The sequence below is a fragment of the Seriola dumerili genome, unplaced genomic scaffold (genome assembly GCF_002260705.1).
Source record: "Seriola dumerili isolate Sdu_G_001 unplaced genomic scaffold, Sdu_1.0 BDQW01000262.1, whole genome shotgun sequence".
In the NCBI taxonomy this organism is placed as follows: domain Eukaryota; kingdom Metazoa; phylum Chordata; class Actinopteri; order Carangiformes; family Carangidae; genus Seriola; species Seriola dumerili.
Window position 1 is genome coordinate 748,461 of NW_019174517.1, and position 22,064 is coordinate 770,524.

The following is a 22,064-nucleotide window of genomic DNA, read 5'->3' on the forward strand; positions in this document are numbered from 1 at the left end:
CTGCTGCAGCTTCACATTAAAAGCATTCAGCTGCCAAAATGTTTGTGTGTGTGTGTGTGTGTGCGTGTGTGGCTTTTATTGTGAAAATATTCACAGGAAAAGCACCGAGGTTAGTGCTTACTGTGATTTATCAAAAAATGCATCTGCGAAACAAGACGTGGTAATTTCCTGCCTTTTTTTGACAGTCGATCAGTTTTGAATATTGCAGGGAGTAACAGAAGAAGGAGGAACAGCCACAGTGAGATGAAGAGCTGCGATGAAGACCTCCACTCTGCAGGAAGGTTAACTACCTCATTTCACCATGCCCCAGAAAAACCCCAGTTACTGACCAACTTCTTTATTGAAACAATGCAAGTTTGTTTGGCTGCACTGTAAACATTTCCTCATCTGTTGTTTTTGTGGCAAAGTAGCTGCTGAGTGTTTGCTGCCCCCAGAAATCTGGGACCTGTAGTATTAAACCACAAATACTGTTCCCACGGTTACAACGGGTGTTGCTAAATCAACCAGGACTGAAAACTTAAATATTATGGCTGTGTCCAAAATCACTCACTACCATGAATTTCCATTTTGCAGTGTTGTCCGAATGTATAGTGAGAATTGTTATACTCTATATGGTGGACTCATAGTATCCCACAATGCATTGTGAAAAGTAGTGCGCAACCTATGGTCACTAACCAAGCAATATATACCATCATGCATTGTGCTCGAGCTGAAAGACAGAAGAAAACGACCCCAGTAGTGTCCGAAAGTGTTTTATTTTACCGATGAGCTCACTATATAGACCTCCTGGACACTGAGCAGGGAGCAGTGAATGAGTGAGTGATTTCAAACGCAACTTATAACTTCAAGAGGAAATTGACCCTTAAACTTCAATATTTGTCCATTTGAAGCGCTGAGTCATCAAAACATTCAAATAACAAGAAGTTAATAAACTCATTCCACCACAAACATAAGCAATCACCAGAGTGTGTCCACCACCGTCACTAAGGGCCCTGAGTGCAAAAACATTGTGCTTAAATCCTGAAGATGGGATGGTAATACTGGTATTTTGTACCTGCACGCCGCCTGGTGATTGGCTCATTCTGTCACGTCCTTACCGGGACATGAAGGCCTCCAGCACAGCCACGCTCTCTTTGGGGAAGTAGTCCTGTCGAACGACGTGCTCCAACGCGTGGAGGTGACCGGGAACAACGAGCACAGGCTTCACCTTGTCCTCACTCTGGGCAGCCGGGAGGACGGGATGGACGGTGGACAGGAGGACAAAGGAGGCGCAGATGCGAGAGACGGTAGTGTTAAGAAGCAACGAAAAATGAAAAGAGTGATGACGAAAAGTGATAGATTCAGGTGCAAATTAAGCATACCTTGATAAGTCCAAGCAGCACTAACAAGGATGATACAAAGCTGTAGCCTTGGAAGGAAGGAGTGGTGAAAGCTTTCTTCAGAAGAGCATCTGTGAGGGGTGGAAAAAAGATCTTAATAACTTATATTCTAACAGCATCAAGAAAAAAGGAAATAAAGGAAATGCATGAACTTTTAATAGCTACACTGAGGCATTAAAAAATAAAAATCCACCAACAACCTTTTAAAATATACTGTGTAAAACAATGGGACCTGCATTTCTCAGCATGTGTTTGTGGCAGAGAGGTCAAGCTTTAATAACAGACCATAATGCAGTTTTTCAGCCACTAAAAATGTTTCCTTTTTGGTCAAATGGAGAGTGAAAGGAAACAGGGAGAAAGGGGAAAACTGTCTATGGACAGTTAAAGGAATAGTTCAATATTTTAGGAAGTTTTCTCGACAGGCTAGCTGATTCCCCCCGTTTCCAGTCTTTGTGCTAAGCTAAGCTAACCAGTTGCTGGCTCATGCTATATATTAACTTTAAAGACCGGAGAGTGGTCTCAATATTCTTAAGAAAGTAAGTGCATTTTCCAAAATGTCTCTAACACGTACTTCAATCATTTCTGGGGGTTTTTCAAACTCATTCTGAGAAATCATCTGATGAAACAGGTTGAAAAACATCACACAGTAATTAAAGGACACGGAAAGGCACAAATGAAGATGCAACACTTCCTCCTCGTCAGTCAAGCACTTTACAGTAGGTACAGTCAAAGTGTCTCACCGATACTGTCCAACACTGCATTCTTAATATCATTATTCTCCTCCTTGTACACTGATGCAATCTTGAGGAAGGCTTCAGCTGTTTTTGCAGCATCTGTTACATCCACCTGGACACAGAGAAACCAGTTTGTTTGCATCACGTAAGCACACAGGAAACATTTTACTGTAACATCTGAGCTAAATATCCTCAACTGTAACCCAAGATGTTTCGTTTAGCTTTTTGGGGCCTCTCGTAAACAGCTTGATGTGGGTGAGAAGTTAAGCCGGTGTGGTTGTATCTGTGGATCATCCCTGTGTTTACCTGCTGCTCAATCAGCAAAGCTCTCTTTGCCCCGAGCTTGAGCAGTTTGTCAGGGGACGGAAAGCTGAGGAAGGAGGAGACATCTGGTGGCCGCGGTGCTGATGCCGGGGTGGACAACTAAAAGGGGAAGAGCAGCAAAAACAAAGTCAACTAAACCACAACTATTGGATTCTAACTGGTGTTGTTGTGCAATAAGATGTGGACATGTCAGCACTAATGATATAGTGACATATGCTTCAGTTTAAGAATTTATTAATTATGGTTAACAGCCATTCATTGCAGCTACAGCAATAAAACACAATGTAATAGGTGGAATTTGAATCTCATGTATGTCAAAGTAATTTTTTTTTGTCTATTATGACTGGTCAAGTTATAATGACACATTTATCTGACCTTGTTGCCATTGCTTTCCACTTCCTCCTCTTCTTCCTCTTCCTCCTCTATTTCCTCCTCATCCACATCCTCCTCCTCGTCATCCTCCTCTTCATCTTCGTCCTCGTCCTCGTCGTCATCCTCTGGTTCACCCTCGTCATCACTGAAAAACACAGTTAGTGAGGATTTTGTTCTGGGATGAGATGCATGTTTTGATTATGACATTTGATGAAGTCACTGTAGGGAAGATGGCGTCTGGAGCGGACGAGATGCTGCAGACACTGACCACACTGATTTTAAAACAGCGTTTTTAAAATGAAAACCGTCTCTGTCCAGATGAGCGTTTTAGCATGTGTGTGCCAGTGTAAACAGGACGCAGATTGTCTGCTCTGTTAGATTGGTTATTGTGAAGTTCAGAATTTAACTGCACAACAGCTGCTAGCGAAGACGAGGTCAGCAACGGTTGTAATTCGTTATCCATGTTGTATTGACCTCTAATAGTCGAGGCAGATAAAACCCAATCAGGGAGCGTCCATGTGTGTCTACGTTATCATTTCCAAAGGTCTCCACTTCTGTCTGTCCAGACAACAACACAGAGTCTCTTTTTTAGTGGCTTGAACACTCCAGAGTAGTGTGGGAGCCAGGAGTAAACGTAGCAAAAGTGATGTGTTTTAAAATTAAAACGCATATTAAAAGGTTGTGAAATGTGAAATAACCTTTAATCTGAAAATGTGACTTCATATACAGAAAGCAGTTGACAACAAGGTGAAGACTAGAAGACCCATGACGACGGTTACAGGGTAGATCTAAGAAATGTTCCTGTCCCAGACAAATGGCCAAAGTCTTGTTGTCTACACTAGACTGCACAACAAAACTGGATTGTCTAGGCTTATTGTCAGGCAGCCTGACACGAGTTCTCATGCCTTTGCTCTGGTTTCCTCTCACAGTCCAAACACCAACAGGGCAGGTGAACTGGAGACTCTAAATTGAGCGTAACGTCTGTGTCATAGATTAGCATCCTCTCCTGCTTCTCACCCAGAGCAAGAAGCAAACCCACAACGAGACAGAGAAGTGAAGAGAAAGGATAGACTTCATTAAATACATCACAGGAGCTAAAAAGTACAACATGATTACCTGAGTGATCCTAGAAGCTCGGCCATGTTCATGCCTTCCATGGCGTCTTTCAGAGCTTTGCAGCCGTCGTCTCCTAGACAGTTACCTGGAAACAAAAGAGATCATTTTAAACAGTGTAGTCAGGGGGGCAAATATCTATAAATAACGTCTCCATGTCTCTGTATTTTTACTGAAAAAGAAATATTCTAAATCTTTATATAAACAGATGATTTGATGATAGATGTATTAGATGTGTAAAGAGCTCTTTGCAGGTTTGTACCATTTAGGTCCAGTTTCTCCAGCTGGTCTTTGTCCTTTACTGCTTGTGCCACAGCCAGAGCAGCGTCCTCTGTGATCTCGCCGAATGACAGATTGAGTTCCTGTTAAACAACAAAATATTCACTCTGAAAGGAAGAAAAACTAAGAACAGGATACGTAAATAAAGCCCTTTCAGAATAAATTTAGTATAGAAATGATCAAAGCCTACAGGTTCAAACTAGGGGTGACAGGCGGTGACAGCTCAGGTGTGATCGGGTCCAGTAGTGAAGTAGGCCACTCGCTCACCTTGAGGATTGGGAGTCCCTCTGATACAGTTTCCGCTATAGCTTTGGCTCCTGCTGGCCGCACCAGACAGTCTCCGAAGTTTATCACCTGGATGCTGCGGAGGTGTTTCAGAGCCTGTGAAGGACACAGACATTATTTGCTGCAGCTTCACCGATACCAAACGAACAAAAAAGATTTTTAAAAGAAGGCTAAAATCTCATCTCTTGATCTCATGCCAGAACATTTTAATGCCATATTTGTCACTCTTTGAGCTCCACTAATATCTCTCTACATAAACAATGGCTCAAATAACTACACACAATATGAGAGGGGTCACAGCAGTGTATTAGGTCGCTTTCTGATTCACTCAGCTGATCTGTGGCCGTGGTGTTATACAGTGCGTCCCGTAGGTGCGCTTGTGCGTAGGAGTACGGCAGTTCAACGGTTGAGAAAAATGTAGTGCCAAAGGAAAGTGCTGTTTTCACGGGAAGATAAACCTCTAAAAATGTTGTTCATGAAGCTTCAACAGATACTGGATTGTTGAGGTGGGTGTTTTTAAAAGTGTCTAAAACAGGTTTTCTCTGGTGGCCCCGCCCCCAGGAACACATCACTCTGCTGGTCTGACGGTGCTCCTCGTCTGATGTACCGACTTTATATGACTAACCTCACACAACCCCCACGTCAACAACACCTGAACTGTCCCTTTAAAGTGATGGCTTTATGTTATTCAGACATAAGAAATCACTTCAGTCATCTATAACAGAACCTTCATGAAAAGATCCACAATGCTCGCAGGATATTTTAGCTGCTGATGGAACAATATGAGGGAGGAAGAGTGCTGTCTGTTCTTTCACAGGCTGCAGTGATGGATTTTAAAACTTAATATCCTGCTGAAGCCTTAATTAATGACAACTGCAAGTGATGCTCATCCTGCTTCTCACTGTGAATTTCCTGATCATTAACCTATCAATCTTTAGAGAGAGAATTCTACACATATCTTATACTCTCATTTACTTTCTACTTTCTGCAGTACCAGGTTTTTTTATTTTATTACCTTGCTTCACCTACAGTGATGATACTAATTCTCAGATGTCTCCGTACCTGAGCCATGGCGATCGCCCCCCTCTCAGTGAAGGTGTTGTCGTTGAGGTTGAGGATGCGGAGTCCTGTGTTGTGCTGCATGGCTGTGGCCAGGGCTGTCACACCGGGGTGATTGATGCCATTCTGGGGCATGTGAACCTCTTCCAGGCTGCCCATCAACTGGGAACACAAAGTGTGGTCATGAGATTATTTTACCTGCACAGCCACATAGCATATAAGAAGCATAGATATAAACTAGTCTGAGATCATTATTTCATAGATCATTATTGAAATTAATTATTCAAAGTGCACCAGGAAGGCAAGCAGTAGTAAAATCTCACACACTGATTCAAAGTTCAACAACTGTTCTGATGGAATAAAACTGTAGTGCGGCAATGTGGTATTCTCCATCAGAAATAGACTTTACTGTGTTTTCCCAGGTTGCTCCGTCAGTCTAAGTAAAGTGGTCAAAGTTCAGGAAGTAGTTCAACCTGTACCTGGAAAGCTTGAGCGAGGGCAGTGGCTCCATCGTTCTCCAGTCGGTTCCTCCCTGCAACAAACACCCTCAGGCTGAGGGGGGTGCTCTCTGCACTGGATTTTTTATGACACTGGATCAACGAGGCAGCCAAGATCTGAGGAGTCCATAAACAGATGTGTTCAGCTCTGATCACATTCATCCAAGCATCAATGGATATACAATAACATTTAACAGGACCTACGAAGATTTGTGAACTTGTTAACTCTGTGTTTCTGTCTTTATTCCTGAAGTTCATTTTTCCTGGCAATGATGACAAAAGACACTCTTGTGACTTACCTTCCCCCCTCCGATGCCCATGCCACAGTTGTTGAGCCGCAGCTCCTGCAGTGTGTAGCAGGCGGTGCTCCTGAGCAAGTTCTCGATGCCCTTCACCCCGTCTGGTCCGAAGGCGTTGTCACTGAGGTCTAAAACGGTCAGCCTGGCACCTGCCAGCATCAGAGCATCACCCAGTGAATTCTACAGCACAAGGAGAGAAAGAATAAAATGGCATGATAAATGGCTGTCTCACGTTGTAGTTATAAGTTTACTAAAGTTTATGCTGCAGTCTACACACAGAAATATTTCCTAACATAACAGTTCACTATTAGCTTAACGTTAGCGTGCTGCGCTCGTGTAAAACAAACCGCGGTGGATGGAGAAGTTGAAAAGCTTTTCTACATGTTTAAAAAGTTAACTCCTTACTGGTCTCAACCGCCGCCTCTGTACTGTCAGCTGTGTGTGTGTGTGTGTGTGTGTGTGTGTGTGTGTGTGTGTGTGTGTGTGTGTGTGAGAGAGAGAGAGAGAGAGAGAGAGAGAGAGAGAGAGAGAGAGGCTGCAGCCCAACAACAATGTTTTGGGCATGTGTATCGTGTTTCAGTCGGTCTCTTGCGATGTGTTTACTTAGGAGATGTGCAATATTTCAACAGCTTCTGACTGGAAGCCTAAACTTGTTTTGACATGGACAGTAATGTAGTGGAACAAGTGCATTACCAGGGCAGGTGGGATCTCAGAGCGCAGGCGACCTGTGAACATGTCACTCCAATAACAGCGCTGAAAGACAGATTAAAATTACACAGTGTCAATGTCGGTCAAGACACAACATTTAATTTATTCCATTACAGTGGTTGTTCTGTGAATTTGTTGACATCACTTTGGTTAATTTAATATTCTCATATTACCTATGTTCATATTTGTCCAGTAAAAAAAACAGAGAGCAAACATTTCAAACCTTGAACTCGCTCTTAGTCTCTAGGGCCTTGGCGATGGCCTGTGCTGCCTCCACACCGACAGTGTTCCCCTCCAACCTCAGAGCCTTTAAACCCTCAAAGTCCTGGATCTCCTTCACCATCTCCTCCACTGGAGAGGGGGGAAACAGGATTATAAATTGACAAATAGAGAAGGGAGATTGAAGTGTGACAGTAATTTCATACACAGTTAGGCCATGAAAGGGAAAATAATCCAAACCAAGACTTCAGTGTGTTTTAGCAATCAAGCCTCACTGGCTCAGTGACAGATGACACTCACCTGACTGGGCATCATTCAGCTTTCTTCCCTGGCCTTTGTAGCTCAGCTCTCCTTCCTCTACTCCTGTCTGGGCCAGAGAGTCGGCCAACTGCGCAACAATATCTGTCGCCATCTGGACACCTGAGGGACAAACACATTGTTTACTACTTACTCTGCTGTAATAATCCTGAACCACCTCCTGGTTCACTTCTTCCCAGAGATAGAACTGGTTTTCTCTGGCCAGCAGGTAACACTTATTACCAATTAAGAACCAAAACACTTAACAGAAGTCATTTAGACCCCAAAACATACAGTTATGTATAAACATTCTGGCTTTAACTGAGTTGTTTTTTCTGAGAAGCTTAGTTCCTCCTGTACACTAGACAGAAAGTGTCATTTTCACTGAGGGGAAAAATCCACCCTAAAATATTCTGGTGCACGATATATCAGAGCAGCTCAGATTTACTTTATGAAAATGCACTCGCAGGCTGTGAAGATTTGAGGGACAAATCCCGGAGTTTTAGCTGCGATGTTGTGACAGTGTTTTATGAAAGTCATTCATTCATTCTCAACTAAAAAAATTATTTATTAACAACCATTATTATATCTAATGAGCTACTGGATATATTAATCCTACCCCCTGTAAGTATCTATTTATCTATAGTCAGTAGGTTGTTTCAGAGTCATTCGGTTCTGTAAATGTGGAACAATACAATTTGCTGACTAGTTGACAATTTGTATACTTTAGAATATTTCAGTATCTTATAAATCAAATACTCCAGTACTATAACTCAAGTGAAAACTTAACTGAACCACTTTCACTTGTATATTGGAGTCATATTAGACCAGGAGGATCTGTACTTTAACTCAGGTACTGATGTTGTGTACTTTGTTCACCTCTGGTGGTGGGTTTTCCCTCGTCAGCAGCCGGCAGCTAGCATTAGCCGAGTGCCTCTAACGTTATGCTAACACACCCACAAGCACCATAACGGTTTGAAGCCCGCGGAGCTGCTACGGTCGTTGTTGTCAGCTGTCGGCTCGGTAACATACGACGTGGTTCCTAGATACATAACGCAACATCCTTAGTCCGGTGGATATAGGAATACAAGTATGACAACTTAGGTTAGCTAGCTAGCACGGGTAACGTGAGACAGAGCATGGCTTTACTCGGCCTCTCCGGTCGGTCAACTGTCAACCGTTGTCTACCTACACGGCAGTTAGCCTGACCTCTCCGGTCCTCCGTTTAAATCCCTCTTTAGAGAAACTGCAACGCAGTACTCAGTCTACTTCCGATAGAAGTTAATATCACTATTACCACAACACTGCTTGAATCCAGTCCAGTTACACACTCCCGCTCGCCCCTGTCGTTTAAAACCAAATCCAGCACACACTACCCGACTTGACGGCCACAGAGCAGTGAAACAAGGGAGTTGTAGTTCAATTAAACTACAACGGTGCGTTCACGAGCTCCGCTAATGTACGTATTCTCTCCAAAGCGTCTACCATGCAGGAAATGCTGGAAATAACCGCCTGTGAGGTTGACAGCTCTTGTTTTTATATATATATACAAAATATACACCAAAATAAATATCAATCAAATAGAAAAAACAATCAAATGACGTAAAACACAAAAAGTACATGTAATAAATAATGATAATAATAAAATGAAATATTAAGAATATATAAATCAAATACAGCAATTAATAACAATCATTTTAATCAGGGGCTACAGAGCGATTATGTCGAAATATGTTAGACTGCGTTCGCTTTTTTGTTGGTTGTATGTTTATTAAGTGTTTTGATGTATTAAATTCAATTAATTTGATAAAGATTTGGATAATTTTTCTTTATATTTGTAGAATTTGTCAATTATAATTAAAAGAAGGTTGATAATGTTGAAGTCTCACTTCATTTCTTATTCAGTTCTTACTTACTCACTCCCTTCTTCCAAACCAAGAAGTGCCCCAATGAACCCTGTTCCAAAATCAGAATGAAAAGGAACAATAGCCCATGATTACAGTAACTATTTATCATAGTGGCTACAGTGGATTAGAATTTTTGAATGACCCATGTAAGGTAATCAAGAAGTCTAACTACCCACAAGGTTTCAGGAAATAGGGAGTTGGTGGTATGTTACTTTCAGTATTCCTTTTGTTGTCACACTTTGTTTGTAACCAGCCAGGTAGATCTAGCAGGCGACGCAAAGGACACACAAGGTAAAGGTGAGCTTATGCAATATTTGTGTATTTTGTGTGTCTGTGTAAAGGTAGATGCACAGTGCTTTTTTGTTTTAAATCACAGATGTTATCTTATCTTCTGAACAACCATCTCAGTTTAACCATGTGAATTTTCTTACAAAGAAATGAGGCTACTGGTCTGTTCGTCAGCGGAATTATTGTGGCTGTGAAGACAAGTTCACTCATGCGATGATTTTCTCTTGAAACCAACTGAGTTCAGTGTATCTTAAAGCTGTAATTTTGATGTTCTTGTTTCTTTGATACAAGGTCAGTTTACCAGCTTCATTTAACTGTAAGATTATATCTTCCAGGAAATCCAGGCAGTATTTAGAAAAAGTTACCACTGATCACATCTTTTCCACTAAAAGTTGAATTGTGTTGTTTTGAAAAGAAAAGTCCTCTTGTTTTTTGTTTTCTTTTTTATTGATTACAATAGGGTATTTGATACAGTGTGCCGTGGGGAGGAATGCATGTGACAGTTGAAAAGATAATATGCTAATGGCCTGTTACAAGTTTTAAAAGACATTTATTTGGGCACAAACCCGAAAAAGTCCCAAGCTCCAAGGGGGCAGCAGTGGGTGGCCGAGCGTGGTTGCATGCCCTGGGCTGCACTCTTGTCTGTCTACAATCTCCTGGTTGTATCTATGGAGTACCATGGGCATGAAAAAAAAAGAAAAAAAAAAAAGGATTTATTCATACATTTATGAAAAACAATTTATAAGATGTGTTTTAAAAAATGTTTAAAAAAACAGTAAAAAAAATTAATATTATGTTCAAAGGATTAAAGGATAGTCATTGTGAAAGGTTAAACTATAATATTATCAGTGATCTGTAAACCTGTTTGCCTGAGATTAGCTCCACCCACATAGTTTGTTACCCGGATGGAGGCTGCAGTAGATGCGGGCATTTATCGGCTCCTGCTCCGATCGGTATTGATATAAACACAACACCCGCTAATTTACGCCTCTTTTCCTGCTGTAACGTCTTTCAGAGTACAGACACTGTAGACACACCTGTCACCTGTCCAGCACGATGCTGTTACATCAGAAACACCGCAGCTGCACAGCGCCCGGGGATGAAAGAGTGATCTGAGAGTGAGAAATAAGTTTAAAAAACACACAATCACCGATCGCAGCTTCTCACGCGGGGATGAGATGTGACAGATCTGTTTTACCAGTTCGCATGGCGGCTTGCAAGTAGACCGCAAATAAAGATGGACGTAGCCTCCGTGACGTCACCCATAGGTTAAGAAAAGAGCGGTTTTGTGGCTCAGAGTGGGTCGTTCCGTCGACGCCATCTTGTCAGTACCTGAATCCGCCGAACTAACGGCTAATCCAAAAATAGGCAATGAGGAGGGGCGCGGGTCGAGCCAAGACTTCGGTGCATACCAGCTTGTAGCTAGCATACGCTCACTTGTCAATCTAAACGGCACGCCCTCAATTCGCCATCATTTTAAGCCTTAATAATTTAATGTAAACAGGTGAGTTATATTAAACAGTTGTCATGAAGAAGGAGATTAGCTCTAGAGATCAAAACCGTTTTTTGTACCAGGCTGTAAACATGTTTATTTCTGCTGTAAAGTTGGACATTTTAACATGGGAGACTATGGGGACTGTCTCGCTTTTGGAGCCAGACTCTAGTGGTCGTTAGAAGAAGTGCAGTTTTTCTTACTTCCGCGTTAGCTTAATTTTTCAGCCACTGATGTTGCTGCTTGTATTTAACTAATGTGTTTGGTGATTTTGTCAGAGACGTCTCAGTGTTAAACTCTGGATTTTAGCAGCAAATTAGCATCTTAGAAATGGCTCGGTCATGACTGCTGGTTGACATGTAGTCATATTGGGCCACGTTTCAGTCACTATTTCAAACTTGTTCCGTTGTCTGACAACATAAACAGAAACAACTTGTAAATGAAAACAGCTTTATTGGGAATTGGCCTGTATAAAATACTTTAAATGTGAGCACAGAAGCAAGAAGAGAGAAGCAAAGAGGTAAAGGCCTGAAACCAGCAGACACTAGGCTGAATGCAAGTAGAGATGCAATTGACTTGGTGCAGGGGTTGTTTACAGTTCCTGCAGTTTTTCAATACATTCCTCAATTTCACAGTTGATCATATCGGATCCCAGCCATATAATGAACTTTCTCTCATATCATATTAAAGTACTTTATGTATTTTAAAACTTGAATTGTGAGCAACTGGACTTGGTTGGAGATAAGCACTAATTGAGTATTTGGAGAAACATCAGAGGAATAAAATCTGCAGTATTGTAACAACATGGCCGTTAATCAAGTACCTCCTTCACTTGATATTTCTTAGCTAGGTTGACTGAAGAGAGATGAAGACTGCAGATTCTGCAATATTTAGACCAGTATCACGTGTTCTGTCATTGATGAAAGTCCTGTAGAGGTATGTGTGTAAAATGTTTTTACTACTGAGTTAAATCAGAGTTTCGTTCTTCACTTTCTTTATCACCAAAGAAAGAAAGCTGTCCATTTTGTTTTGAACTTCAGACATTTAAAAAAAACATCTGTTGGGCTCCTTCACACCTTTCTTATACAGTGGTGAGTGAATCTCTATAAGCTAAAAATAAAATAAGTGAAAATATGTAAGTAAGTAAGTTGTTAAGGAGACAGAATTTTAGAGCAGCAACCCGTTAGCATCAGTTAGCATCAGTTGTGTCATCCTCCTCTGTTCAGCGCGAAGGTAGTTCCCCAGCTATAAAATGAGGCAAGGTTGGCCTTGTCCTTTAGATGGAAGCAGCTCTTTCTTACTCCTCAGTTGTATTAATTTAAGATACATTGTTCACTTTACACAAAATAAAAGTAGATAATTACTGCTTATGGTAACTGCACATGCTTAGGTGTGGGCTTTGGGGTTTCTGGTCTTTAGGGCGGATGAACTCTGTCTCAGTCTGTTGCTAGGTTTGATAAAACAGGTCTGGTTTGAACTGATGATTTGACACAGTTTCTCTGAATCTTGATTTAAAGTGACTGTGTCATTCTCTCTGCCAATTGACTACTAATGAACTAATTGTCCCTCAGGTTGACAATATTCTCTGGTTTTTGCAGGGGAAGCACAATGGTGAGACAGGTTCTCTTGGACGCCGTGGATGACTTGACAGTCGAAGATTTTAAGCGCTTTAAATTCTTCCTGCGGGAGAATGACATCCTCAAAGGAAGAAAAACCCTCAGAAGGGCTGACTTGGAGAAGGCGGACAGGCTGGACACTGTGGATCTGATGGTGCAGACCTATAAACGTGATGAAGCTCTGGAGATGACGAAGGACATTTTAAGAAGGATCAACAGGAATGATCTGGTGGAGATCTGCAGCTCAGCGGCAGAAGGTCAGTCACAAGAAGCAAAATATTAAAAATGTGTAGAGTGCAAGCTGTATTAGTTTGACTTATGTTTGTTTTACTCTGTCCTGCAGCCAGACAGTGGATCTAAGAGGAGAAACAGACTGATGTTTGAATTTGTGTAATTATTGTAGTTTGAAATTCATGGACACAACAGAAAACAAGCCTTCAGCCATGCCAGCAGCTTTGTGAGGCTGTACCCAGGTTCAACAGAGCTTTGACCTAAACATCAGCATGACAACATGTTCACAATGTTAACATGATGATGATGTTCAGAACATAATGTTCACCGTTTGAGCCTAGCGAGTTAGCATTACATAACATTAGCTTGTCTCTGCTGACAAGAGGCATTGTTTAAATCTGTTCAAGAAAACAGTGGCTCCACATTGTGGGACGTCATAGGAAGTGTGGTTTGCCTTTAAGAGTGAATTTAAACTAAAACTTAAACTAAATCCTTTTAAGTAGATTTTAATGTTTTATCTTATTATAACTCTTCTGACTATTATTGACTGATTATTATTATTATTGTGACCATATTTCTTGCAACTTGACTGGTTGGCGGAGGCATATAACCGCAAGGCTGTAATTGTAGTTTCACTATGTTTTTTGAACAAAGCCTACAAAAAATAACAGCAGATAAATATTACGTATATGGCAGAAATAGTAGTAACAAACAAGAAAAAAAAAGTGTGCAATAATAGTATTTGCTGTCTGACAAAAGACTATGTGCAATATCATTATTTGAAGTTTGTATGCTCTTGTGTATTCATTGCGTACTAATTCTAAGTCTTTTTGCAGTTTTGGAGAAAACACTGCTATAAAAAAACCAATCAAACCAGACTAACATATCATGAACTCTGTTCCACAGCTTAAAATGATCTTAAATACCAAATCATAGTGTCATTACATCCTGAGAGACATGCTTATAAAGCTGGATGTCATGGGCTGCCGTGACAGACAATTTATGTTGGGGGTTTGGTCATTTCCTGTTTTATTTTGTAGTTATTTTCCTTGTGTGTTTCTTGATGTTTTTACTTCCTTTCTTTGTCCTGTTTCCCCCCTTGTTGATTGTCTGCCCCACCCTAATCTGTTTCACCTGTGTTCAATCACCCTCGCCTCCCTTGTGTCTATTTAGTCTCTGTGCTCCCCTTTGTCTGTATAAGTTTGTTTGTTTAAAATCCTGTGTTTCCTCGTTTTTCAGCTTGCTGTTCTAGTTCTCTGTGTTTCCTCATGCTTCAGCTTGCTTTTCATCTTCCTTGTGTTTTTGTAAGTAAGATAATTTCTTTCCACCTACTCCCTTGTGTTTGGTCAACATTTGGGTCCAGCCTACCTTTAACCCAAACTCAAACATAAATTGTCCGCCATGGCAACCCATGACACTGGATCTTATCCCGGAAAAGAGCTAAACGTTCCTCTCCCCCCTGCTTAGTACATAATACAATGTGTAGTAATGTGCTGCAGTGAAGTACACTACAACAAAATAACAATGAATACATTAATTATTAAACTAATAAAAAAAAAAAAAAAAAAAAATTATAGTATATATATACTATATATATAATATATATATATATATATATATAAAAATGCCAAAAATATGTGTTTTTTGTTTGGAAAAAAAAAAACACAAAAACCCAAACATTTGAGATAAATTGCCATAAACACCTGATGTATGAGATATGATACAAACAAAAATCATTGGTGATTTAAAATTCCATAATTGCCAGAGCACAAGCTTTTCATTGCACTGGAGTGCACTGCTTCTAATTCATATGATGATACAATAAATTTGAACTTGAACTATTTCTTCTTTTTTTTTTTTTTTTTTTTTTTTTTAAATCCTTTGCCATCTGACTTTTCCGTCTATATTTTCCAGCAGATGACTGGGGACAGGGGATAGATGCAGCTGGAAGCACAGAAAAGGTGAGATATTCAGGATTATACAACAGTTATTTCCGATAAAGTAATTTGATTGGACGAGAGGCATTGCATGAGTGCTGATATAGAGTACAACAGCACTGTTTAACTTCATGTATCACTCCGCTTAACCATTAATCAGTGTTACATTAACGGTCGCTAACTATCTTAGATTGTAACAAACTTTGCAAAGATGAAAATATTTCCAGAAATAACATTTGAATGACATGATGTCTGGTTGTAAGGAGAGGATGAAGGGAAGAAGCCTTGATACTTTAGAGCACTCCTGAGGTAACATCAGAGACAGTAGAGAAACCAATGTGTGGACAAAGTAGCTAGCTAGTGGCGCTGTGCAGGTCAGGGAAATGTTGCTTAGCAACAGTCCAGTACCAGTCTAGTTGCTAAACTATTTGTGTTGTCGTAGCCAAATAAATGATAAAATAAACAAACAGATCATAAACAGTTGTTTATTTAACTAATATGGTGCTCGTAGAATTTAATATTGAATATCAGCACGGCTGTGACTTTCTTATCTATGACCAAATCACAGCCGTGCTGATATTCAGTACATCACTCCCTTTCATGTGATATTGCTTACATGATTAGTCAGAACCAGAGAGATGTATCACCAAAATTATCACATTTATGAGGGAGTGTCAGGGACACTAGTGAGTTAAAAGACAGATATTTTGAGAATAATGTAACTTGAAATGAAAGTCATTTTATTTAAGAATAAAATCAATGATAGAAGATGTAATATTTTCAGAATGAAGTTATACGTCTTGAAATTTTTTTTCTACTATTTTGTTTAATTTTATATTAACAGTTGAGAGCTGTAGATATAGACGGAGACGATCTTAACTAATAAGACTCTAATTATCATAGGTTTAAAGGAGCTACTTGTAAGTTTTGTATTTGTAACTTCATTCCTTTACTCACCAACAGCTGTCTCCAGCAGTGGAAAGCAATGTCATTGTTAATTCTATCACATATTTTCTTCTACTGAAGTTAGCAAGCTAATCAGCTAGCCCCGGCCTGAGTTGTCACTTTCTGACAGTGACTCACTGTAGCCTCCAATCTTCCCCGGAGAAGTAGCGCTCCTCGGAGGCTGTATTATAATGTCTTGTATCATACAGACAAGAAAGAAAACATGTACATCAGCAGAGAAAACTAACAAATAGCCCTTTTCAAGACACTGGACCAGTTCCCCACTGGATAGCACCAATATATCACCCCTGGGGGTACTGGCCGTTTCACTGTAATATTTTATTACAATTTAATTCGAACAAGTCACTACATTTCAAATGTTTAACACTTCAATGTTTGAAGTGAAGATTCAAGACCAGTAGTTTACTAATTCAGGACAAAGTCAAAAACTGTGAGGTAAATTAACGTCTTGCAAACTACATTTGTCACATGATGAGGAGAGTTTAGAAAATATCTGATCTCTAACTCTATTCTTTAGAGGTCTAAGATCCTAAGTCAATAAATAGGCTTAACAGACTGGAAAACATCTTAAAAATATCATCTTGATGTAACCTGTGAGTGAATTAACAATCTATGATAGTTTTAGTCAACAATATGAACATTTTTAATTAAATGATTTAATTCTTAAAGTATCATGAAGTGAAAAATGTTCTTAAAATGACATCTGGTGTTGAGCCCTGACAGGCTAAATATCTGACAAATCAATAATGAAAACTATAGTATTTCTGCGTTTCCTCTCTGTGTATTTTTACCATTGATTCTTGTTTTGAATTCTTTAATTTGAGAGGGACATTGCAGTAAGTCTGGGCAGTTGATTTATATACAGCAGACTTATGTGACAGCTGCATTACATGACAATTCTAGCCCATCTAAATTTTCAGAGTTAAAATAATTAAGTAGCATGCAGGTTAAACCAGACCCACACCTTCATGATGGTTGGTAGTCACTGCAAAACTGACTACCAACTCAAACAGGTTCTGACTAGTCATAAACTCAGTTTCAGATATCTACATTTGAATTTGTCTAGTAATTAGTAATATCTTAATATCTCATAACATTTCAAGATGGGATTTTTGCCAGACAAAATGTATTGCAGATTTATTTTGTGTATAAAGTATTTGTCCACTATTATTAAGTCTGTGTTCCATGCACCAGGATGTGTTGAAACGCTCAAATGCACCAGGGTGTGTTGAAACGCTCAAACGCCAACCTAGACGCAGGAACAATGGTATGAAGAAGTGTTTCACTAACTGCCTTCCATGTTTCCAAGGAACTGTAAGTACTGACTTAACACTATTCATCATCAGTCCATATCCTCTAACAACTGTACCAACAAAATGGTAAAATAGCAACTAAACTCCCAGGTGTTGTATTTTTATTTATTCCATTTTCATAGGAGGAAGACTGTCCTGTGAGGAATGAGCAGGTAGGTCGATTGTGAAGAAGCTTATTATAACCCAGAGTAATCTGTCTGTGAATGTTCTCATTCGTCCAGGTCATAGTTATCTCTCTCTCAAATTAAATCGAAGGCAACTGTACTAGTCTGACTCGTCAGACTAGTCTGACTCGTCAGACTAATGTGGACTAGAGAGACCAATACATGATGAACTGATGAAGCCGCTTGGATAAGAGGCGAAACGTCTTCCACAGACAAATACAAGTCCAGTTGCCTTCGATTTAATTTGAGAGAGAGATAACCCAGAGTAATGTTTTGTTGCTAGGCGACATCTAGTGGTCGTAGTAATTATGACAGGAGCAAAGGGAAAAGTACGGTGATGTAGTATAAAGAGCGCCAAAGTCCGCGTTAGGAATAGACTGGGGTGGATAGATGGGTCAACAAAACACAGTCCTGTAACACTGTAGAATGTGTTCGATTCCCATGTGGAACAAGTAGTTTATATATTTCTATTATCTATGACCGTTTGTTGTTATTATTGTAACCATGACAACAAAGATCGTCTGATGTTGAGGAAGTACTAATTTTAACCCAAATCACAATATTTTCCTAACCCTAACCAAGTAGTTTTAATGCCTTAACCTAGCCAAGCCATTACCGCTATTAAAGTAAGCACGGCAACGTTCGGTACGCCGCTCTCGGTACAGTCGCATGTTTATTATGGTAACCATGACAACCGAAGTCCGGTACGCAAGCCGCCATATAGGCGTATACACTCCTCTGGGTCGTATTTGAGGGTGGGAACAAACGATATGTTCGTATGGATTGGAGGACTTTTGTGTCTGCCTGATGTCGAAATTTTTCTTGTATGTTTGAGAGTTGATTGCCTTAGGGCTTAATGTGTTCAGCTGACTTTCAGATGACCTTTAGTTATTTCTCTTGCAAAGCACCAATATTTGATCTGATTTTCTCTTACAGAAATATTTTCATTAATTTCAGTTGTTTCCTCCTACTCCTCCTCTGTACTCCTGGTCAATCTGATAAAGTACCATCACCAAAACATAACACTGCCCGATATTTTTCACATTAAGTTCTTCATACAAAGGGAAAAGTGACTGGGGAAAGTGTTGAGTTTTGTTGATGGTAGCTTATCATTCTTTGAAATCGTTTTGTCACCCTTTCAGCTTTATGCAAATCAACAAGTCTTGACCATAAGTCTTCTCAGATCTCTTTTTTTTGTGTGGCATGGTTCACATCAGCAGATGTTTCCTGTGCAAACTCAAAATGTCAAACTAGCCACACCTCCAAACTGGTTTCACTGACTGACAGGTGTGATAACTCCCGACTCCAATTAGCTTTTGTTCAAATCGATTGTGTTTGTTCATTATTGTAACTTACATGAAGATCTGATCATATTTGGAGACAAATTTTTACAGAAATGAGGTTAATTCCTAAGGTTTCAATTACTTTTTCCGGTATTACTGTCTCAAATAAAGGCCTGTCTCTCTGCCACTGAGATAAATAAAGATATGTAATGTCAGGTGGTGTTATAAGGTATGCTATGAAATGAAAATTGAACAGTACAGTTCCGACTGTGAGGTCAATATGTCTCTTAAACTGTGTGCAAGATTAGGGTTGTGTTAAACTGCACATTCTGATTTGACAGAATATGCAGTCTACAAATTATCTGTCACTACTTTTTGTATTCATACGCCAGCTGGTGTGATATAAGAACAGTTTGCAGTGCTTATACAGAGGAGTTTAATTTCTCGATTCTTTCATGTGGTCCTGGCTGGAATTTGATCTTCTATAACTGTTTTAGCATGTATGTTTATCTATCTGCTGCTTAGTTGGTGACCTCTCACTTTGGAAAAAAGGTTCTTACAATGGTCTAATCTGATTAAAGTAAAAAAAAAAAAAAAAATTTTAAATTGAAACAAATGTTTTTTTAGTTTTGTTTAGTGGATGAACCTGATGGGGAAGACAGCAGAGCAGCAACAAGTGAACCTTGGGTCAATACCGTAATCACACCTGCTACAAAAGGTAAGAGAAAACAATGAGGAACAGGGAGAAAGTCTGAATTCCTGTGGTGGACTGGTGGAGTATGACTGGAGACAGTCAACATAAACAGTGCATCATGACACCGTTCTCTCAACCACCATCAAAACTGTGTATTTACTGTCCAACTTTCACATGCTTACACACCATTTTCTACTGTTGTGGTGACTTAAGACATTCTGCAACATCTATATCTAAAAGGAAATGAACAATTAATGAAAGCCTCTATGAAAGACCTGTGAGAGGTAAGGAAAGGGGGCAGATGAAGCTGAATCCAGAACGTTTTGTAACTGCATGGGATGATGTGGTGGTTCTCCTCTGGCCACAGAGTCATTTAAAACCCCTCCCAAGATGGTGGGAGTTTTTCTTCCACCTCAAAGGTTCGGTAAACAATCATTACTGCCACTAGATGTCACATTAGACCACCAGCATCTCAGACCAAAGCAAATGCTTTGTCGTCCACAACTCTCTTGTCCACTGCAACTTAAGAAAACACATGCAAACAGACGAAACACAAGCAAATTCAGAAAACATCAATTTGAAAACACATGCGCTGCAAATACTCAACACAACAAAGTGTATTATTATAATACATGTATTATATAACATCCATGCGCACTTGTTCAATAGTAATGACAGCATTTTGTTTATTGTGAGTTGTGAGCAATAAGAATTATCAAAATGGTTTTAAACATTTGTCCTGGGATATAATTTCAGAGTCAGCATAACAACACGAATAAACCATTCCTCTTGGTGAAGAGTCCAGAGCGTCTATAACACACAAATTAAGTTTGCAAAGGCATTAACGTAAACTTTATTAGAACAAGTAACAAAGGAATCAATTAGGTAAAGTGACTGAAAGTAAGTTACAGAAATCAAAGGCACTTTATACTTAATAAGAATTATAATAATTATTACTACGCACTACTAACAACCACTGGTACAACTACACATCCAATGATGCTACAGAGAAGGAACAGATGAATGTAAGACAGTTTGTAATACCTGAGTTTGACAGGGGAAATACGCAGCAGGTGAATAAACCAAAATAATGTGGCCTTTTCTAAAAGCAGCCAGTAAAAGCGGTGGTGAAATTAGATGGAGAAGCCGATTGTAATTTCTGAATTCACACAGTCGGCAGAGAAGAAGCTATGCTACTTGTATGTCTGTGGAACAGCTGATTCAGCGCGGCAGTGTCCAGAGTGAGTGAGAAGATGATGATGCAGCAGCCAAGATGTTGAGATGAAGATTCTGCTGATTAGCTAAACTCTCTCTTGCTCTTGCGTTCTGCTCAGAGATATCCTACAGTTTACGGTGTTATGAAATACATAAACCAACTAATTAGTGAAACTGTTTCCAGTTACCAAAGAACGTTTCCATGATTTTTGTTTTGCATATCTGCAAAATCCGAATTCAAACCATATTGTTGAGTACTGAACATTGTAAATATACTGTACATGTTTTTTGACATTAACATAATTTTTGCAAATAGATCTTATTTTACTTGGAATTGTTAACTGACCAGAAATGATTTCTCTTACGTTTGATCCTGTAATCTGCTTGTTGTTACATTACCCTGTAGTAGATCAGCTGGAGGAGAGAGCAGCTACGACACAGGTAAAGGTGAGATCTTCTGATCCTCTGTAGTCAGTCATACAGCAACATTTTTTTTTTTCAATACTTATTTTTATTAGGTCAGGTTAAAATTGAGCACAAACACCTGTAACCTCAACTAACTTTACTTTAGACTTGGAAAGTATAGGACAGTGACGCTGAAGATACTTTTACTGAACAGTTTACTTTCTTTACTTTAGTTTACTTTTATTTTTGGTTTTGTATTACTCTAGATAGTGTACCACTGTGTTCTTAATCTCAATGGTTGTAACCTGTTTATTGTAAGATTAAATTAAATCGCCTGTTTTCTCAGTGTGACTCAGTTAATGATGGAAAACACTCAAAGAAGAAGAATGACAAAACAGCGAGAGGAGGAGAGTCTGAAATCAAGTCTGTTCCATCTGCAACATGTGAGAAAATAATTTGTTTATGAATCATTTTATTTTTCAATAACATAAAAAAGTTAAATTTAGGACTAATAACTAACTAACACTCAGTATAATTTACAGTGAACATGAGAAAAATGTTTTGATTCAACTCTGGCTCATTGTTGTCTTGCAGGCACCTCAGATGTGGATATGAGTGGAAACAAGGATAAGGTCAGAAAATACAAATTTATTTCACAAGAACTTGACTCTCTCTCAAATTAAATCGAAGGCAACTGGACTTGTATTTGTCTGTGGAAGACGTTTCGCCTCTTATCCAAGCGGCTTCATCAGTTCATCATGTATTGGTCTCTCTAGTCCGCATTAGTCTGACTAGTCAGACTAGTCCAGTTGCCTTCGATTTAATTTGAGAGAGAGATAACTATGACCTGGACGAATGAGAACATTCACAGACACAAGAACTTGAGGACGTTTTACTTTATAACCATGTGATGTTACCATTTAATTTACATACAGTAAATGGTTATTTATTATTTACAGCAATCAGTGAAGATTTCTGAAGAGAAGAA

At 39.5% G+C, this 22,064-nt stretch overlaps 2 protein-coding genes across 5 annotated transcripts in view; one reads left to right on the forward strand and one right to left on the reverse strand.

The window, feature by feature from the left end:
- Positions 1-22,064, reverse strand: part of LOC111230311 (ran GTPase-activating protein 1-like) — a 29,923-nt gene that overhangs the window by 1,181 nt on the left and 6,678 nt on the right. The window contains exons 1-15 of one of the 4 annotated variants that reach the window (XM_022757001.1): positions 8,863-8,940; positions 7,569-7,688; positions 7,273-7,400; positions 7,035-7,094; positions 6,342-6,521; positions 6,025-6,159; positions 5,549-5,707; positions 4,469-4,582; positions 4,185-4,284; positions 3,926-4,010; positions 2,813-2,954; positions 2,420-2,536; positions 2,120-2,225; positions 1,362-1,450; positions 1,098-1,219 (exon numbers count right to left, since the gene is read on the reverse strand). In XM_022757001.1, coding sequence (XP_022612722.1) covers positions 1,098-1,219; positions 1,362-1,450; positions 2,120-2,225; positions 2,420-2,536; positions 2,813-2,954; positions 3,926-4,010; positions 4,185-4,284; positions 4,469-4,582; positions 5,549-5,707; positions 6,025-6,159; positions 6,342-6,521; positions 7,035-7,094; positions 7,273-7,400; positions 7,569-7,680 — 1,649 coding nt within the window. In that variant the 5' untranslated portion in view covers positions 7,681-7,688; positions 8,863-8,940. Of the gene's footprint in view, positions 1-1,054; positions 1,220-1,361; positions 1,451-2,119; positions 2,226-2,419; positions 2,537-2,812; positions 2,955-3,925; positions 4,011-4,184; positions 4,285-4,468; positions 4,583-5,548; positions 5,708-6,024; positions 6,160-6,341; positions 6,522-7,034; positions 7,095-7,272; positions 7,401-7,568; positions 7,689-8,355; positions 8,414-8,862; positions 8,941-22,064 lie in introns of those variants that run through there. The other 3 variants (XM_022757002.1, XM_022756999.1, XM_022757003.1) reach the window with 3 other exon arrangements.
- On the forward strand, positions 12,861-21,867 carry LOC111230336. The gene is made up of 9 exons (XM_022757031.1): positions 12,861-13,125; positions 15,014-15,060; positions 17,197-17,316; positions 17,438-17,467; positions 19,390-19,480; positions 21,078-21,118; positions 21,423-21,519; positions 21,671-21,708; positions 21,853-21,867. The coding sequence occupies exons 1-9, from the start codon at positions 12,861-12,863 to the stop codon at positions 21,865-21,867; spliced, it is 744 nt and encodes a 247-aa protein (XP_022612752.1).

Bases quoted from the DNA above. Each gene is read 5' to 3' on its own strand.
- LOC111230336 (XM_022757031.1), top strand. From the start codon at position 12,861: ATGGTGAGACAGGTTCTCTTGGACGCCGTGGATGACTTGACAGTCGAA. The intron at 17,317-17,437 runs GTAAGTACTGAC...CCATTTTCATAG, and splicing joins TTCCATGTTTCCAAGGAACT to GAGGAAGACTGTCCTGTGAG. The intron at 19,481-21,077 runs GTAAGAGAAAAC...ATTACCCTGTAG, and splicing joins AATCACACCTGCTACAAAAG to TAGATCAGCTGGAGGAGAGA.